We start from the raw sequence: 20,258 nt of genomic DNA, 5'->3' as shown, positions 1-20,258 counted from the left end.
AACTGCTTATGTATGCAGGTGACATGGTCATCCTCTCAAGATACCGTGAGGACCTACAAACTGCCATGGAGAACATTAGGGTGTGGGCAAAAGATAATTCTATGGAAATAAATAGTTCCAAAACAAAGGCTTTGAAATTTAGAAGGGGAGGAAGGATATCTAATATGGATCAACTAAAATGCAGAGAAGAACCTTTAGAATTCGTATCCAACTTCAAATACCTGGGTGTCGTATTACAAACTACTGGAACCGCTTTCTCATTACATGTACGGGAGCGAGTTATGGCAGCAACGAAAGTCTCATACGACATCCCCAAACTCCAAAACCTATCCCTATCAACAGCGATGAAACTATTCAAAATTAAAGTTATGCTGATTGTTACATATCGTATTCAGTTAATTTGGCCTTACTTGTTGGTGAACCACCTCAGGAAGCTAGAAACCATAAAACCAAGATTTATTAAGAGAGCTCTCCCAATATCAAAATTCTCAAGAAATAGCTACGCCTATAAAATAGCGCAGGAAACCTTCCTCATGGAAGACAAAGCACATTTTTGATCTACCGGAAACGCATGCATATAAAACTATCATCCAGGAGGGACGGAAAAAAGCCGACGAGATACCCCAAGAAATAATGGAGACTGATGCAATAAAGTAAAAAATTTGGAAGGGACCGAATTTCAAACTTCGACATCTATATACACAATTCGCTGTCCACGGGTTTCGTGAAAGGATCTGCCAGAATGAGGCATTCCATGAACCCAAGGAGGATTGTGTCTGCAAGAAATGCAATAATCCATGCTCTAAATACCATTTAATGGAATGTGTAAACAGACCTCAATCTCTAATCACAGAAATGACAGAGTGGTGAAAAACTTGATTGTACACATTGTGTTTAATTAATATGCAGTAATGCAAGAAGAAAAGAGGGTTTTCCTTTACATTTACTAACTCAGGATGCATAAAACAATTTTAGTGATTCACTTCTGTTGATCTGGATATACCCTGAGAAATGATGGTTTCTTCTTGTGGTAACTCATAACAGACAGTGTTCAGCAAAATCTTCTTTCATTCAAACAGGTATTTTGGTGAATGTGGTTAAGCTTCCTCAGGTTAAAACCTAGGATTTTTGTATACAATTCATTGCAAGATTACACAATGTTGAGAAATACTTCTGAGAATGACAACTAAGCAGTAAAACAAAAACCACCAGTAGCTGTTCTTTGTAACAATGTTTACTCATACATAACAAATTCCACCTTGTAAGTTAGAGAAATTCTACCTTTCCACCACTTTAAAATCTTACGATTTTCCTTACCATCAGATAACATTAATTTATTTTAAAATTAGTCGGTACATGTTTTGTTTTTCACAGCAAACATCTTCAGCCATAATCTTGATTTACAGTTAAAATATGCACAAAAACACAGGTTACATAAATAAAACACAATTAACTACTCACATTGAAAAGAACTTGTCCTTGACAAGATGAAAGGTCTAAATATATAAAGAGTCTTTAGTTTTTGTAATTATCCTTCATTGTCACTATCTGACATCTCTTGATATGAAAGATGTATTATTTGTAAAATATCAATTGGAAAATTATCCCAAGACAAAGGGATCTTAAACTTTCTTGATAAATACATGAAACATCTAAGAAGAGCACATGACCCCATTCCTCAACGGTCCAGACCTGATACTTTTGGCACCATCGCAAACGGTGCGGCTGATGTACGGGTATCTATGGAACACAACATAATGGTCGTCAGGCAAACAGATCACCCCCATGCAGTCGCCATGCCACTGTGCACATCAACCACCAAATGAGACAGATAATTTAGAATAATAAAAAAACATGATGCTTCCTTGTTGTTTAAAGGAGCCTAACATCTAAGGTCATCGGTCCAATACAAAAAAGAAACATCCAGTATAGACACAAATTCTTACCAGGTATTGATTAAAATGTATTGAATGTTCCAAATTCTACTCTAGACACACCTTTGCCTTGCAGTCCTATTAAATGTGGTTGCAATTGCACCCGCTGTTTGACATGAGTCTCCTGTTGCCTGTTGCACAATGTAGTGGTCATCTGCTGCTGTAGATGACCATGGTCGAACCCTCCTCTCCTTACGGCAGCAGGGCCTGTGGTTTGGAATGCTCTCCATGGACGTGAAACAATGCTGCGAGCAATACCAAACTTCTGGGCTACACTTGTCACACATCAGCCTTCTTCCAGTTTCTCAATGATTCTTTCCCGTGTGAAGTCATGCAAATGTTGTCTCCGAGCCATGTTGTAATGAATAACACTACCACAGAGCACCGTAACAGCTCACTGATTGACTCGCACTGTCTTGTCCCATTCCTTCAACTGCCTCGTTTTGTGGGGCCAGACCCATTTGGCGCTACAGTCGCGCTGACATCAAGCCAGATTTGTATGCATGTGTGGGAGACCTCTGACAACATATTAGCGCACTTTCATTCATTTCCACCCAGTAGTTCATATGTTATGTTGGTTTACCTCTCCGGTCCTTAAGATTTGCACAGCAGTGTACAATACAAGATATGTTCTTTCTCTGAGAGTTGCCTGCTGAAGATGAGTGTTCCCACAATTCAGAAAGTTCCAATGAGGATTTTACTGTTGAAAAGCGAATCTGAATGATCTTACCATCACTAATGCAATGGGCATCAACATATGGAAATTACCATACACATACTGCTAAAAGACCTACAACTATAGGTTTGAACAGTTCATACAGTATGCACAGGGCTGAAGACATACACTACACAACCTCTCAGTAGTACGAAATGATTGGAATTACTCAAATACAAACCATGGGTGTGCACCTTCATGGACTTCAAAAAGGTGTGTGACTCGTTCGATCACATCACGTTTTAATATGTCTGCACCTAGGAAGAACCATGAATTTGGTACTTATACAAAGACTATCACCTCATCGAGCAAAATATACTCACAGACATTTGCTCCAAGGTAAAATTTATGGGCAAGATCTCGGAACTTTCCTATAGTAAGACTGGCATACAACAGGGGGACGGACTATGACCTATGATATTTAACTTGGTACTAGAGAAAGTCATAAGGAAATGGTGCACGGAGCTGGCCTCAACAGACCATGGTACAAAGCCAGGAAAAGGCAAGAGAGAAGAAATCAAGATCGACTGTTTGGCATTTGCAGATGACTTAGCCTTACTCTCAACAAACACGGATACAGCACACACTCAGAAAGCCTCACAAGAATTGTGCAGGAAGAACTGACTTGCAGATCTCTTTCGAAAAAACAGAATTCATGACTAACACAAGTGATATTCTGGATACAATTCGAATTCATTAAACAAGTTTCAAAACTCAAGCACCTCAGTGAAATCATTTTGGAGAATATCATAGAAAAAGATGCATCAAAGGCACGGGTGGTTAAATTGTAGTAAGAATACAGGACCATCACTGAAATCTATTTTTGAAAATGTTTATTCCTTGTTCAATAAAAAAAATGGCAAAATTGCCAAAATTCATCACTATACTACAATTATCAGGCCAATAGTACTGTATGCTACATAGACACTAGACCAGAAAGGCCTATTCAATACACTAGAGCTTAGGGAACCCTGATTCATACAAAAGACATTGGGATCCAGAAAGAACCATGATGGCGAGTGCAAGATCAAGAGCAATGCTCGGATGGAAATATATCAATATACTGAAACCTTCTCTGATGTCATTAAGAATGTCTATAGGCATATAAAACGCATGGATTTAAACAGATAGACCAACAAGATATTGGTGTACAATGAGTATTACGCTGGTGTTCTAACAGTCCCAAGTTCCAGAGCTGGAATGACCCAGCCAGGGACAGTGGTGAATACTGCTCTGCCATTTTCCAGTAAGTGTGCACGCTCTTCATTCCTACCAGCACCTCAGAGCAGGGGTTGAATAGCTGGAATACTATGATGAACAAGTGTGTCATTTACCAGTAGTTTTAAGAACATGGATGAACGAGAGGAATGGCACACTAAATAAAGTTATCTAACAGCTCTGCTACTTCCCACCAATATTCATATTGTTCTACTTGGGATGCAGCAGTAATCTCATCTATAGGAGATGAATGGCAACAGGAGAAAAAGCATATCACAACAAACTATAGTCAATGTAATGTTACTGCTGATCAATTTTATGAGCTTTCATTACAGGCCTTCACATTTAGCTTTCTTCCGACTCTGTGATATTAGAGCATCCAATATGAGTCGTCCTACTGCCTTTCATGACTTCCTGGTGGTGAATGCCACTGGTTAATGAAGAGAGCCAGTCACAAGGTCTCAAGATTCAGTTGGAAAGAACAGCATGAATCCATAACAGATCAACACCACCAATGAAAAAGATAATCCGCTATGTGGGGAATTACACAGAAAGGAATATTATATTGTAGCAGGTGATCTGAACTTATCAAATGTTAACTAGGAAGCGAATATAAACGACAAAAAGCACGACCAACAAATGGTGAATAAGTTAATCTGGGAAAGAGAGGTGAATCAGAAACTGATGGAACCAACTAGAGGGAAAAAAATATTCTAGAAGTGGTGCTAATAAAAGAGAAACTGAAGTGATAAATGGTATATATAAGTGATTGTGAAGCTGTCATTGTAGTAGTTAAAAATTAATGTAACAGAAAGGAATGCCGTAAAAGTAGGACTGTTAGCCAATACCGTATGGTTGATAAGAGCAGCATGGAGAAATTTTTAAAAAGCAATTATAATAATGGAAAATAAAAATGTAAACAGCCTATGGGATGGGTTTAAAGCAATTGTTGAGCTGTTTAGAAACAGGTATGTGCCTTTAAAAGTGTTAAGGACCCATCATATTAAAACAGGGAAATAAAGAGATTAAGAAGGAGGTGCAGATTAGAATAAAAAACTATTAGAAATGACTGCAGGAGTAATGACAGCTTGAAGAAGCTTACTAGGAAATTGAATTTAGCGAAAAAATAAGTTAAGGATAACATGATGGCAAACAATCATCAGCCATGTGAATTATAAGGAGCAATAAAAGGATTTGTATAAATACTTTAACTTTACAAAGGAGAGGATTTATTGAGTTCTCCTATTCAATACATGCATATCCTTTCCTTTGTAAAGTGAAAACCATCAATATAAAATGATTTTAATATCTTGTAATACATACTTTAAGGCAGAAACAGGTTCCAAGAAGGATATTGCATGGATTATTAATGAGCAGGGGGAGTATGTATGTGAGGACTTACAGACGGCAGAAGTATTCAGTTAGCAGTATATAAAGGTAGCTGAATATAAAGATAATATCCAGATAGAGGAGGTGACTAATAAATACACGGGAATTACTGAAATTTACATATCGTTCCTCCTCTGGCAAACTAACGAATCTGCAAATTGTCAAAAAATTAGGACAGCTGAAAGTAGTTGTGATTACTCATATAAATCAATTTTTATATTCAATTATTGGTTTTATTTGTTAGCCTTAGAGAATGAACTGCAGATGTGACACTTTGTTAGAGGGTAGACATTACATAAATAATAAAATCTAGACCAAAACTTTAGAACTACAGGTTCCCTTATTCGTCACTTTTGCTAGTTTGCCATAGTGGGGACGATATGATAATAAAGACATTTACAAAAAGAAACAGAAGTTGAGAGGCAGCTGAAATTGATAAGATTTCTGGAGATATATTAAAGACTATGGGTTGGGATGCAGTGCCATATCTTAAATACTTATTTGATTATTGTTTGCATGAAGGAGCGATACTAAATGAATGAAGAGTTGCAGTAGTAGCCCCAGTGTACAAGGAAAACGATGACAAACATAAAGCAGATAATTATAGGCCAGTCAGCTTGACATGCGTTGTTTGAAAGTTTGCAAAATTACTACCTGCTTTGATAGAAGGCAGTTCGGGTTTAGGAAAGGTTATTCCAATGAAACTCAACTTGTAGGATTCCAGCAAGATATAGCAGATATTTCAGATTCCTTGGACAAATAAACTATATAGCTATTGAACTTTTTTTTTTTTGCTAGTGGCTTTACGTCGCACTGACACAGGTAGGTCTTATGGCGACGAAAGGATAGGAAAGGGCTAGGAGTTGGAAGTGACCATGGCCTTAAGGTACAGCCCCAGCATTTGCCTGGTGTGAAAATGGGAAACCACGGAAAACCATCTTCAGGGCTGCCGACAGGGGATTCAAACCTGTTATCTCCCGGATGCAAGCTCACAGCTGCGCACCTCTAACCGCATAGCCAACTCGCCCGGTAGCTGTTGAACTAACCAAGGTTTTTGATAGGGTAGATGATGATCATATCCAAGTATTCTCAAATCTTCAAAGAGCTCCAGTATGAAGTAGCCACAACAGCTTTATCACTGACTGTAATGAAATCTTCAAGTTGGGTTTTCATAAGGCAGTTTGGACAGTGAAATAGATGCTCATGATCCTGAATTGCACCACAGTTACAGTCGGCAGCTCTCATAGTGATAAGGTAGATCATGTGAGATTACTGGGCTACAGGACTTGATGAAAGAGTGGCTGAATGGGTGGCTAAATTTCTAGAAAATGGAATTCAGATAATTGGTGAAGTGTTATCTGATTCTGTAATGATTAAGAGAGGGGCCCCGCAGGGCAGTATTATTGGACGTTTATATTCTCTTATATATAAATTATATAAGGAACTGGAATCACAGAAAAGGCTATATGCGGATGATGTTATACTGTATTGAGTAATAAATGAGCTGCAGGGTTGTGAGCAACTGCAGGGGGACCTAGAAAATGCTCTGAGACAGACAGCAGACAATGGTATGAATGTAAATGGGATGAAAAGTCAAGTAAGTTTCACCAAGAAGAAAAGTCCTCTCAGTTTTAATTATTGTGTTGATGGGGTGATAGTACCTCATGGGGAACACTGTAAGTATCTAGGTATTAATATAAGGAATGATTTTCATTGTGGTAATCATATTAATGAGGTTGCAAAAAAAAAGTTACATATTTATTACAAGATATTCCGTATTGACGATTTTCACTTTACAAAAGAAATTTAATTTGTCCTCCAACTCAATACATATCTCCATCTTTAGATGGAGTAATATTAATCAAACATGTTTCGGCTCACTTGAGCCATCTTCAGTGAAAAAAAGCTATAAAACTACATAATTAATGTTAAAAGAATATGTTAAAACACGATGAAAGAGTGTGAAAACACGCGAGACATGATGAAATTTTAAAAAATGAGTGGTTATGACGAGGTTGAGAACCTCTTAGTCCAGAAGTGCAGTGTGTTACATTAAAAACGAGGACGAAATCACAATACTAAAATTTAAGAGAGAAGCAAAAATTGAGGACACATTTAAGGGGAAAACAAATGTCAGCTATAATGTGTGTGACTCGTAGTAGAAACCGTCAATGAAGTTCAAATCTGTAATGGAAAAAATGAGTATGCATGAGTAGCTTGGGCTAATAAATAAAAGATAAGCGTGAAGAAAACTTTAAACTTACTTATTAAATAGTTGCCCTCCCAAACGGCCTGACATTCTCAATTTAGCGGCCCCGCTTTCACTGGTCGTATCTGTAGCTGGCTCAGCTCTGTTTGCGAGGATAAGAGGAGTGAAGGGAGTAAGGGAAGGAGGTGCTGAGCTGGTGGGGAAAGGGGGAGGGAGGAGTGGTGTTGAGATGGAGAGATGGAGGCGGGGTTTGTTTTTATTATAGAATTGCTAAAAGATGTATGGAATAAACATTTCAAGCAGAAATGTTTTGTTTTTTTTCCCGTTGATTTTGTTTAAATTATAAGAGAGGTTCCTAAACTGATCTATATCGATGCTCTCGAAATTTCCTTTGTACAGGTTACAGATTTCTTCACATGGTTATGAGAATATTTAGGGGTTTTAGTAAGGATGTAAAGGAGAGGGCATATAAGTCTCTGGTAAGACAACAATTAGAGTATGGTTCCAGTCTATGGGATCTACACCAGGGCTACTCAATTCAAAGACTGGAAAAATCTGAAGGAAAGCAGCACCATTTGTTCTGGGTGATTTCCGACAAAGTAGTAGTGTTAAGAAAATGTTGAAAACTTTGGGTTGAGAATTCTTGGAAATAAGGAGAGTAAGGAGAAGATGCTCGACTATGTGATATGTCTTGATAAGTAATTTTCATTACCGTGTTGATGTTAAACTTACTTTAAAACTACCTTTAAAAAAAAAATGTTCCACCAAATCAACCCTTGTTATGTACTGAACTAGTTTTTAGCCAGGCTGAATGGCTCTGACAATTGAGACGCTGGCCTTCTGAACCCCACTTGGCAGGTTTGATCCTGGCTCATTCCGGAGGTATTTAAAGGTGCTCAAATAAGTCAGCCTTTGTGTTGGTAGATTTACTGGCACGTAAAAAAAGCTCCTGTTGGACAAAATTCAGGCACCTTGGTGTGTCCGAAAACCATGAAAGTAGTTAGTGGGATGTAAAGCCAGTAACACTATTATGAACTAGTTTTATTACATTAGAGGACCAGTTTCAATCATCATGGAGTCACCTTCAGCTCAGATATTAAAATCAAGAACCATTATACAATTACATACATACATATATATAAAAAGTTAGAATAAAATATCATATGTTACACTGGATCAAACTGTCAAATTATACAGTTTAGGAACCCCACTTATAATTTAAATGAAATCAACAAACAAACAAAAAAAAACATTCCTTTTTTTTCTTTACAGACATTTACATATTTTCAGTACCACAAGTTTTATAAAAGACATCAAACATCATGAGCTTATTGGATCTCCGTGCATAATGTCTTAATAAGAAGCAATAATCATCTTGAAGGATGTTCCCTTCCAAAACACCAATATATTGCTAAGATTAGACAGAACTTCGTAAACAAGGCCCATTTGACATTAGTTTAATACAAACCAGAAAATACAAATATATCCACAGTTTGCAGAAGCGTTAGAGTTCTACAAGAAAGAATTTCAATGATACTGCAGCATAACTTATTTATATGTAATATTAGTTACTTTCAATAGTCCTATGTGTTTTTAAATCAGAGACACTTTTATAAATGTAAACAATAGGACATTGAGGAATAATTTTCCAGAAAATTTGATGGTTTGATCCTGTGTAACATGATATTTTTCTAAAACCTTATATCAGTAAGTTATGTATATAATTGTATAATAGTTCTTGATTTTAATATTTCAACTGAAGATGACTCGATGATGAGTTGAAACTGGTCCTCTAGTGTAATAAAACTAGTTCAGAAGGCCTAGATAATAAGTGTTGATTTGGTGGAATATCATTTTAAGGTAATTTTGAAGTATGTGGTATGTTTTGAGATGCCAGTGGAGATAGCATGGAATAACATTAGCAGACGAATGAGCTAAAACGGAAATCTTAGAAGTAGGAAAGATCATAATATGAAGATAAATTTGGAATTCAAGAGGATAAATTAGGGCAAATATTCATTTATAGGACAAGGAGTACAAAACAAGTAGTGATTTATTACGTATTAGTGATATTTTGTTCCTCTTAGTGGTTGTGTAGACCAGGCGATATGTAGTGCTTTGCCCAGGGGCCTTTAATCCTGTTAAGATGGCCCTGACACGCTCATCCTTTCTTACATATTTGTTTTATGGAGCTCTTTCACTCTGATTTATCATCTTTTTAATCAATTAGTGTTAATTCCAATTTGTGCTTAGATTTTCATGCAAACCCTATGCTTGTGTGGAATAGTGTGTTAGTAAGAGAAATGGTTTTACTATGGAAAGTATAGGAATGACATCAAGTGAATGCAGAGATAATCAAAGAAGCATGGTAGCCTATAGGGCTTGCAGCGGCTACAATAGTAAAGAAAGGAATAGAATTAAGTAATTTAATAGATGTATACTTACCAGATATTGTAATAGGAGTTAAATGATGGCTGAAAAAAGATATAATGGATGCAGAAATATTCTCAAGGAACTGGAGTGTGTATCATAGAGGTAGGATAGGAATGGTAGGAGGGGGAGTATTAATTCTGGTGAATGAAGAATTTGTAAGCTACGAAAAATTTAAAGATGACAAACATGAAATTCTGATGATGATATTTGTTGTTTAAAGGGGCCTAACCCTAATGGTACGAAAGGAGACGAAATGAAATGACAACTTAACATTCCAAAATCCTCCACTGACCAGAATTCAAAGCATGAGGACGAAGAATGAATGGATGGACGGATATGAATTTAAAACAATCAGTGGATCTGACCCACAGTGCCTCACATGCACAGAAGCTGGCACAAAACAATCGTATTACCGACCAAGGGAATGCTTCTATAGCACGATGCTGAATCGATTATGCATATAGTCGAAACGGGTCCAAAATCCAAGTCGTCAGCCCCTCATAATGGTATTTATCGCAAGAAAAGTAGAACCATGCTACGTGTAATGTTGCGGTACTAATCAAAAGTAGCAGAGACTTGCGGTATTGCACACAGTATGGTATTATTCACAGGTAGTATAATGCGCACATATAACACAGACCTATGGTGTTTCGCACATTGCGGCACTATTTGCAGGCAACTAAAAACCTATGGCGTTCCTCACATAAGTGGACTAACTACAGGGACCCGTACTATCCCGTGGAATTCCTCACAAAGAGGGAACTGAGCATAGGTAAGACAGAACCATGGTGTCGCTAATCCCATGGTGTCGCTCATATAGGGGTACGAATCAAAGGTACAGTAGGACCCACCTCCTGATTTACATACTGTCGCTACTAAACACAAACCTATTGTGTACCTAACATAGTGGTACTATGCGCAAGTAAATGCAACCCATGGTGTACCCTGCATGATGGTACTAATTACAAGTACTTTCTTGATTCTAATTGGATTGTGCCTCTTACAACAGGCACGGGATACCGTGGGTGAATTCTTCGTCTGCCTTCCCCACCCACGGGGGGGGGGGCGTTTGGTCCGCGAGAGGTATTTTATTTCCCTCAAGTCCGACGGCAAGCCGGTTAGGACCCCCCTATCCGCCACCTGGGATGCGCCACATGGGAGTATCACCTCTCCCCCTGCTACGCCTGTGTAGCAGGTTCGTGGAACATGAAATACTAGGTGTAAGGCTCATCTCTAAAGATAATAGGCAATTTGATGTCTTTGGAGTGTACAAACCGGGAAAGGGTAGCACTGATGTTGATTCAGAATTATTTGATAAGATAATCAGATAATGGCAAATAAGTTAATATCAGAAGAGTAGCTGATGGAACCAACTAGAGGAAAGAATATTCTGGATGTGGTGCTAGGAAAACCAGATGAGCTCTATACAGAAACTGACGCAATAGATGGTATTAGTGATCATGAAACGGTTTTTGTTGTAGTTAAAAATAAATGTAATTGAAAGGAAGGTATTAAAATTAGGACTATTAGACAGTACCATATGGCTGATAAAATAGGCATGAGGGAGTTCTTACAAAGTAACTGCGATCGGTGGAAAACGGTAAATAAAAATGTAAACAGACTCTGGGATGGGTTTAAAGCAATTGTTGAGGAATGTGAAAATAGGTTTGTACCTTTAAAGGTGGTAAGGATGGTAAAGACCCCACTATATTATAACAGAGAAGTAAAGAGACTAAGAAGGAGGTGCAGGTTGAAAAGAAACAGAGTTAGAAATGGCTGTGTAAGTAAGGAGAAATTGAAGGAATTTACTACAAAAATAAATCTAGCAAAGAAGTCGGCTAAGGATAATATGATGGCACTCATAATTGGCAGTCATACAATTTTAGTGAAAAATGGAAGAGTATGTAAGGGACTTTAAGGCAGAAACATGTTCCAAGGAGGACATTCCAGGGATCGTTAATGAACAAGGGGAGTGTGTATGCAAGGATCTTAAAAAGGCAGAAGTATTCAGTCAGGTGTGTAAAGATTGTTGGTTACAAGGAAAATGTCCAGATAGAGGAGGTGACCAACATTAAAGAAGTAGCCTATTAAAATTTTACTATGATATGAATGACATTTACAGTACCGGTAAAATACAAAAGTTGAAAACTAGAAAAGCAGCTGGAATGGATAAGATTTCGGGGATATATTAAAGACAATGAATTGGGATATAGTACCATATCTGAAGTACTTATCTGATTATTGTTTGCATGAAGGAGCTATACCAAATGAATGGAGAGTTGCTATAGTAGCCCCTGTGTATAAAGAAAAATGTGATAGACATAAAGCTGAAAATTACAGGCCAGTCAGTTTGACATGCATTGCATGTAAGCTTTGGGAAAGCATTCTTTCTGATTATATTAGAGATGATTGCAAAATTAATAATCGGTTTGATAGAAGGTAGCTCGAGTTTAGGAAAGGTTATTCCGGTGTGATAAGTTTACCAACTGATGCGCCCAACTTATCACACTGGGACGAAACACTGGCAACCAAGAATGAGTTAGCTGGAAAATTTATAATGTCCAATAACGAACCAACTATATTGATATTATAAATTTACTCATTTGGAACCAATATATCAGGTTCCCTATGGGAATCAACATCTTTATCATATGTGGTATGTTCCAAGCTGTCAGTGGAGAGATAACGTGGAATGACATCAGTAGACAAATAAGTTTGTGTGGTGTCTTTAAAAGTAGGAAAGATCACAATATGAAGATAAAGCTGGAATTCAAGAGGACGAATTGGGGCAAATATTTGTTTACAGGAAGGAGAGTTAGGGATTGGAATAACTTACCAAGGGAGATGTTCAATAAATTTCCAATATCTTTACAATCACTTAAGATAAGGCTAGGAAAACAACAGATAGGGAAGCTGCCACCTGGGCAACTGCCCTAAATGCAGATCAGTATTGACGGATTGATTGATTGACAATACTCAATGCAATGTGTAAGAACATGTAGGTGCCCGCAAATAGGAGCAAGAGTTATAATTCCTGTGCTCAAGATAGAGAACAGGCAAAACAAGCTCCAGTCATATGAGTTGAGAACACTCAAGGAGAGCAGAGAGCTGAGGGTAACCACAAATGAGCCACAGTTGGAACAGGAGCAAAAGTCTTCATAAATAATAGGTCCACAATAGATCTTCAGTGTCGAAGTTGATAGAAAAGCATTGAAAGAAAGGCAGTATTGATGATATGAACCGAGAAAGCCAACCAGCAAGAATGAAACTAGCTAACCACCAGCTGGAAAATATAGACAGTTTTACTTACGGTACCTAATTTGACAGTTTACTTTCCAGGGAAATCTAGGTACTCAAGAAATCACCATTTGGGTGCAAAAGAGTTTCCACTTCTATTAGAAAGAATCCTTCTTTAGAATAACATAATTTCTCAAGTTACTATACTTACTGGTACTTCACACCCAGCAAGCACACTTACAAAGAGAGATGTCCCAAGATGGCAGGCTTTGAATGATGTTATTGGTTTTACGTTCCACTATTATTACAGTTTTTGGAGACAACAGGCAGCCGAGACGCAGCTTCTGAAGTCCACTATATACAAGACCAAGACAGACAAATTAGAGAAGGTAAAGAAAGAAGCTGAGATCAAGATATATTGGCATCTACAAGACTAAGTCAGAACATCCACATTATGGCAGTTTTGGTATAAAATGAGGATGGAATCTATAAGAACAGCTGGAATGAACTAGCACATCATTGTCACTGTCATATTGACTAGAAGACCTAGAATATGCTGGGTCGATATACTGTAGTAAGAAACAAGCAAACCACCAGCTGGAATCCGAATGTTTAGAAAGTTTTACCTAGAGTAGGGCCTACCTAACTTGGCAGTGTACTTCTTAAGAACAGGACCTTGGATGATTTCATTAAGAACGAGGCACACATGAACAGAGCAGTGTGACCAAAGGATTATCAAAAGTATTCAGGAAACTGAAACTATAAACCATGATGATACTAGCAGCACTATAGTCCACGCACCTTTTAGCAATATTTCTTTGTACAGGGTGTGGAGTAAGGAGGGAGCTCTCACGGTACCGGTAATACTGCCAACTGAATGAAAATGAAATCTGAATTCAATCGATATGAATTTTCTAAACCTTTATTATCTTAAGCCAACAACTGTGTCATACACACTTTATATAACATTAATATAATATTTCTCAATGCGAATCTTGTTCCCAGCAAGAATTCTATAGATTGGCTTTGCTGTGTAAACAACAACAGTACTAGTACGTAAAGTGTACGCCAGATGTCACACAGCGATTCATAGTTTGTGTTTCAAAGGTTGCCAATACAAATCTCGAAGATACTCGAGGTCGACCTATTCAGCACTAGAGTATCCATGTAACGCTAAAAGGTGCTAAAAGAAGCTGAGATCAAGATATATTGGCATCTACAAGACTAAGTCAGAACATCCACATTATGGCAGTTTTGGTATAAAATGAGGATGGAATCTATAAGAACAGCTAGAATGAACTAGCACATCATTGTCACTGTCACATTGGCTAGAAGAGCTAGAATATGCTGGTCTTGCCTGTGAAATGCTTAATACAGTTGGGCCCATGAAAGCCTGCAAATTGGGAATTCCTTTTGAATTTCTACAAACAAAAGAAAAACCTGATTTCTGGCCTAAAGGTATTGTAGTTAGAAGATTTTCTTTCCGAGGCCAAAGACGCAGCATTGGAGTGTCCCTCGAATAATAAAATAATCAAGATTCTTCTCTGGAACATCGAAGGACTAAAAAACACCTTACTATTAATACCCCCAAAGACAATGGAACATTTCGATGTCATCATAGCTACGGAAACTTTTCTTTTAGAACCAACAGACCTACCAAAATTCTATGGATACCACACATTTACAACACCAACAGGAGGTAGACCGGCTGGAGGAGTCTCATGCTTCCTCAAACCAACTGTTGGAAGAGTGCATGAAATCCAGAGAAGTGAAAACACAATCATAGTTAAGACCACTGACCTAACATTAATAGGAATATATATCGCACCAGATAATTCAATAGAAGATGTAGTATCGTCGCCATAAGACCTATCTGTGTCGGTGCGACGTAAAGCCCCTAGCAAAAAGAAAGAAGATGTAGTAGAATCAGTACTTAATGCAATAGGGAAAGTAAATACTGCGGAAGAAGTGATAATCGCGGGTGACCTCAACTGCAGGATAGACAAGCCGAACGTAAAATCGGAGTTAGTTATTCAAATCCTGAGGGATGAAGGTTACACAATGATAAACAGAAAAGACCTTAAAACATACTTTGCTCCAATGGCTCCAGCGCAATTGATCTTTTATTCTACAGAGGTGAAAGATTTATGATAAGGAAACAGGAAGGTCTATGGTCCTCAGGGTCAACGCCAATCAGAAAACATAGAGTCATGGAAAACACCAATCCCCGACGATAAGGGCATCACACTTTCAAGAAATATTGATGGAACGAAACTGCAAGACCACCGGAATATACAAAAAGCAAGAGCACTTGTAGCTCGAGGACACCTAGATGAAGCAGTAGTAGAAGTCGCTACAAATCTGATACAGGAAACCTCTTTGCCTGTGAAAGAAAGGAGAGCACAAAAGTGGTTTGACAGACAATGCTTCATAGCACGAAAAGACACCTTACGCGCGTTATACTCAGCCAGAAAAATGAAGACCGCTGATTACTTGGAAGCATAGGCCATCAAAAGAAGAAATTACAGAAAACTTCTAAAAGAGAAGCGAGCTGAATACCTGGAAGCAGAAGCCAAGAAGCTTGCAGTCGAAACAGAAACAGGCCCATTTCGGGCCCTCAAGAAAAAGCAAGAGTGTAGAGCGAGGGAAATACCAATGGAAACATGGGAAAAACACTTCTCAGCACTTCTAAACAGGGACAGCAGAGAAAAAGGTGACACCGCAAACCACCCTATCGATCCAGAACATGAAATTAGACTAACCACAGGGGAAGTACAGATGGTAATCAGCAAAGGAAAAAAAGGGAAGTCAGCAGGACCGGACAACATATATACGGAACACTTAAAAAGTACTCAAGACCATTTACTACAACTTTGGACAGAACTATTCAACAAATGTCTAAATTTAGGCAAAATACCGGAAGTTTGGAGAACGGCAACGCTGAAGATTTTGTACAAAGGGAAAGGAGACACTGACAACCCCGACTCATATAGAGGTATAGCTCTAGAAAGCAACTTATACAAAGCATTTGCAACTATTGTAGCGAATCGCCTGAACAACGAAATAGACCCATTCATACCAGAATGCCAACTAGGCTTCCGCAAAGGAAAAAGCACGTTACAAGCCGCAGCATGCCTAAAAGAAAATATTGAAGAGGCACTGAGGCATCCAAAAAGGAAGTACTACGTCGTCTTTGTTGACTATAAGAAGGCTTTTGATCTTATCGACAGAGATATCCTGATAGGAAAATTGAAACAAATGACTGGTGACAACATGCTCGTGAGAATCGTTGAGACCATACTAGACTACAACCTAATCCAAATTGAAGATGGAGCATCCTCATCCGGGAAAGTAATTCAAACAAACGGGGTACCCCAAGGAGACCCACTAAGTCCGCTACTATTCAACGTAGCAACGGCAGATATCACACAAATAATGATGGACTCCCCTGAGACTACTCTAATAATGTATGCTGATGACATGGCTCTGGGATCAAGCTCAAAGGCAGAACTACAGTCGACAGTGATAAAGTTAGAAGCTTGGGCTTCAGATAACAAATTTGAAATTAACCAGGAAAAGCCAGTACAGATGGTCTTCAGAAAAGGTGGCAAGGCGGCCAAAGATGACGCCATATCATTAAATAATAAACCACTAGAAATAGTCAAGAAATTCAAATACGTGGGCATCACGTTCCAAACGAGCATGACATCCTTCAACAGCCACGTCATAGACAGAACGACAGCAGCAATCAGAGCCATCCACAATATCAAGAATATACCTATGCTATCCCTTAACACAGCAATGACTTTATTCAAGACAGCAATAACCCCAATTGTCTCATATGGAATCGAAATAATATGGGATAACCTGACAATCGGTGACTTGGAGAGGATAGAAAGGGTCAAAGCAAGGTTCCTGAAGAAGGCCCTAGGAGTAGGCAAAATGGCACCCTCCAGACTTGTTTATGTACTGGCACGGGAAACTTACTTCATTGAGGATCTACGACTCAATCTACCACTGCCATCTACCGGCCCATTCCAAGAGCTTCAGAAAAAACTTCTTAAGAAACGCGCGGAAATAGACCCCGAATTCTACGGAAATGATGCCATGATCGATCGAAACTGGACCAATCAACTTCAAGAACAAAGACATGTCATAACAAGATATGCAATACATGGCTTCCACCACAAAATATGCGCAAAGACAAAATTCCACAACCCAACAGATGACTGTGTTTGTACACTGTGTAAGGAAAAGTGCGACCGCTACCATCTGCTAAAGTGCAAGAACAGAATAAAGAATCTAACAGAATACAGCACAATGTAAATTGGCACAACAAACTCAATACTCATTCAAGTGCTCCTTATATAATTAAAAGGTGCGCATACGGTACCTCCACTACACACTATCATACAGCAAGTCTTGCATTGAGATAACCAATCTCTCATAAAATCCTCAAGGACTAGTAATACAAAGTCTGGCAGGTAAGTAGTGTTGCAGGCCTGCTGGTAAGGAAGTTGGTTTGGCACATGGCTTTGGCATGTATTCCTCATACCTGGTCTGTTCATAATCTAGATCACATTGTGTATAAAAAAGATCATGATTTATATCCATGCAATATTTATCTTGCAACAGTATGTATTCTAGCAATATACCAACAAAGTCAAATATCTTTGGAGCTACCATTAATACTAATATGTGGAATTCAAAGACATACTCTACTCCAAGAAGGACACTAAAATTTTACAGAATTTTACAGAATATTAAGAGCCATAAAACTCATTTACCATACAAGTCTGAACAGCTCTTTCAAATACTCGGTCACCTAATAAAGAACTAAAACACACAAGAAAAATTATATGTTTTGGGTACCTGTAAATAAGTCCACATCAACAGAACCTTTTATCAAGTGATAGTCAACAGTGTCTTTAGTGTCATAGTATAAAAAACTACAACCGGGGATTTTGCTTATATATAACCAAAATAAATCATGGGTCGGCAACATTCTATTCCCTCCAGACAATTCCAGAGTAATATTTCCCAAATGAAAAACCCGATCATTTTCTGCTACAATGTATCTCTTCACTGTCACATAAAATTCACAGTATGAAAGAATCTCCTGTAAAAAAGGATCTTGGGAATTATCCTCGGAACACCGCTTTCTAACTTTCTTTCTACACCGCTGCCGTTTTATCTGCGGCACATCTTCACTGTCACTGACTGTAATCACTCCCGGTGCAGTTTCTGTGGACGTACTCGCCAAATTCCAAGTTCGGATGCTTCTCGTCTCTCCACTAAGCCGCTGAGGAGCCGCCGATTTTCTCTTAACCATTGCCGTAACTACAATTTCAAATACACTCGGAATTAGATTCACATGACGAACACGATTTCTCACGAGTTACAGACTACTTGTCTCATGAACTAACAAATATCAAGAAATGTCACAAAAGGTAATAGAACAAAACGACCCAAACAAAAACATAAACCTCACCATAGGTGACAGAACCTACGCTTCTTCTTCTTCTTCTTCTTGATATTTGATTGGGCTCAGTATTTAACTAACACACAGTTCCAATACTGTATGGATGAAACACTTAACAACACTGAGAACTACTTATTTATGATGACTAATAAACACTTTATCATTAGGTTTTAAATCTGGTAAAACTGCAAATTTATGTATTATTACCATGTAGGGTTCGTACTTTGGTATGTGGAAGTAATGCAACTATTGTTCTTGTTCTTGAAGTGGATTTAAGGCCGGTCTCCACTGATTAACATTTAACAACAACATGTTAAATGTTAAAAGTGTTAAATGTTAACTGGTGAAACCATCAACATGTTAAATGTTAAATGTTGAATACTGTTTCATTTAACATTGTGTCCACACTTAATAAACATGTTAAACTTAACTTTCTTTGTTTATATGTAGGTAGTGCATCATATCAGTTTGCGGTAATAAATTTAGGTGGTGTCTAGTATTTTCAAACAAGGACAAAGGACTCAGATGAAAAAGATGTGGCCTTTGTTATTGCCACTGTTGCTTCTTGTTATGATTTACAAACGCAGTTTTATTAGACACATTTCCACCCCTCATCCTGCTCATTGCTTCAAAAGCAAGACACTATGAAGTAGGTATAAACTTCGTCCGTTCCCGCCCCCCGCCGCCCGACTTCAGACTTTTTCTGATTTTTTGCAATACTCGACTGTACTGGGAGCGGAGGTACGCTAGGATTTTTTCGATGCACTCGCGGGAATAATTATAATATAGAGTTCCTGGAAATTGTCGGTTTTCTTCGCTTTATCTCTGTATTCCTTTGATGAGACATCACACAAGCAAGGCCTTTCTATTATATCATTAATTAAGTCCAAAGGAATCTTGCTCCACTCCATTTCTGACTATAAATTTTAGTATAGGCTAGTGCAGACAGAACGACACGCGTACGCGTACCGGTACTGTATTTGTAGCTTATAACAAAGAGAATGAGTGTTGCGGAGTGTTGTAACTATAATCCTACTTCACGAGAAGCACGTCGTTTGCGCCGTTTGGCTATCTGTTGACATGGAAACGGCAAGGAAGTTGCCGAAGCTGTGCCAACATCTCACGAAGAACGAATTGACTTGACATGTTTTCCACTTGGAGCGGAAAACACGCCAACATGTTAAAAGTGTTAACCTCAACATTCTGAGTTAACATGCAAAGTCAATTGGAAGACACAAACACAATATACATGTCAATTGTAACATGTTAAATTTAACATGTTGGTGTTAAATGTTAATCAGTGGAGACCGGCCTTTAGGCTCGTTGTTTCACCCAGACACAATATTGCTTAAATACCTTGGTGGAATAAGAGCTTGTTGAAGTATGTTACTTATTAGTTCTAATGCTCCAGTTGTGTTGCCCTCATCTATGAGCTAGACTGAAGTTTCTATTTGTTTGTTTATAATCTAACAAAATCAGGCAGACAAATGGTGTACTACAAGGGGACCTCATAAGCCCAACACTGTTCAACATAGCCATGGCGAACATCACCAATATCCTTCGAAATACAATGGAGACGACCCTCCTGATGTACGCCGACGATATGGTCATAGCTGGCTCCAACAAAGAGGAATTACAGAC

General features: G+C 38.3%; 1 protein-coding gene across 1 annotated transcript in view; it reads right to left on the bottom strand.

Annotated features, from left to right (window-relative positions):
- LOC136857933 (E3 ubiquitin-protein ligase SHPRH) overlaps positions 1–18,613 on the bottom strand; it is a 396,601-nt gene extending 377,988 nt beyond the window's left edge. Inside the window, exon 1 of the mRNA XM_067137032.2 lies at positions 18,008–18,613. Within this exon, the coding sequence (XP_066993133.2) occupies positions 18,008–18,467 (460 nt within the window). The 5' untranslated portion in view covers positions 18,468–18,613. The remainder of the gene's footprint in view (positions 1–18,007) is intronic.
- Positions 18,614–20,258: the final 1,645 nt, after the last annotated feature.

Source organism: Anabrus simplex, chromosome 1 (assembly GCF_040414725.1).
Source record: "Anabrus simplex isolate iqAnaSimp1 chromosome 1, ASM4041472v1, whole genome shotgun sequence".
Classification (NCBI taxonomy): domain Eukaryota; kingdom Metazoa; phylum Arthropoda; class Insecta; order Orthoptera; family Tettigoniidae; genus Anabrus; species Anabrus simplex.
Note: the sequence above shows the minus strand (reverse complement) of the source record. Positions and strands in the feature narration are given on the sequence as shown.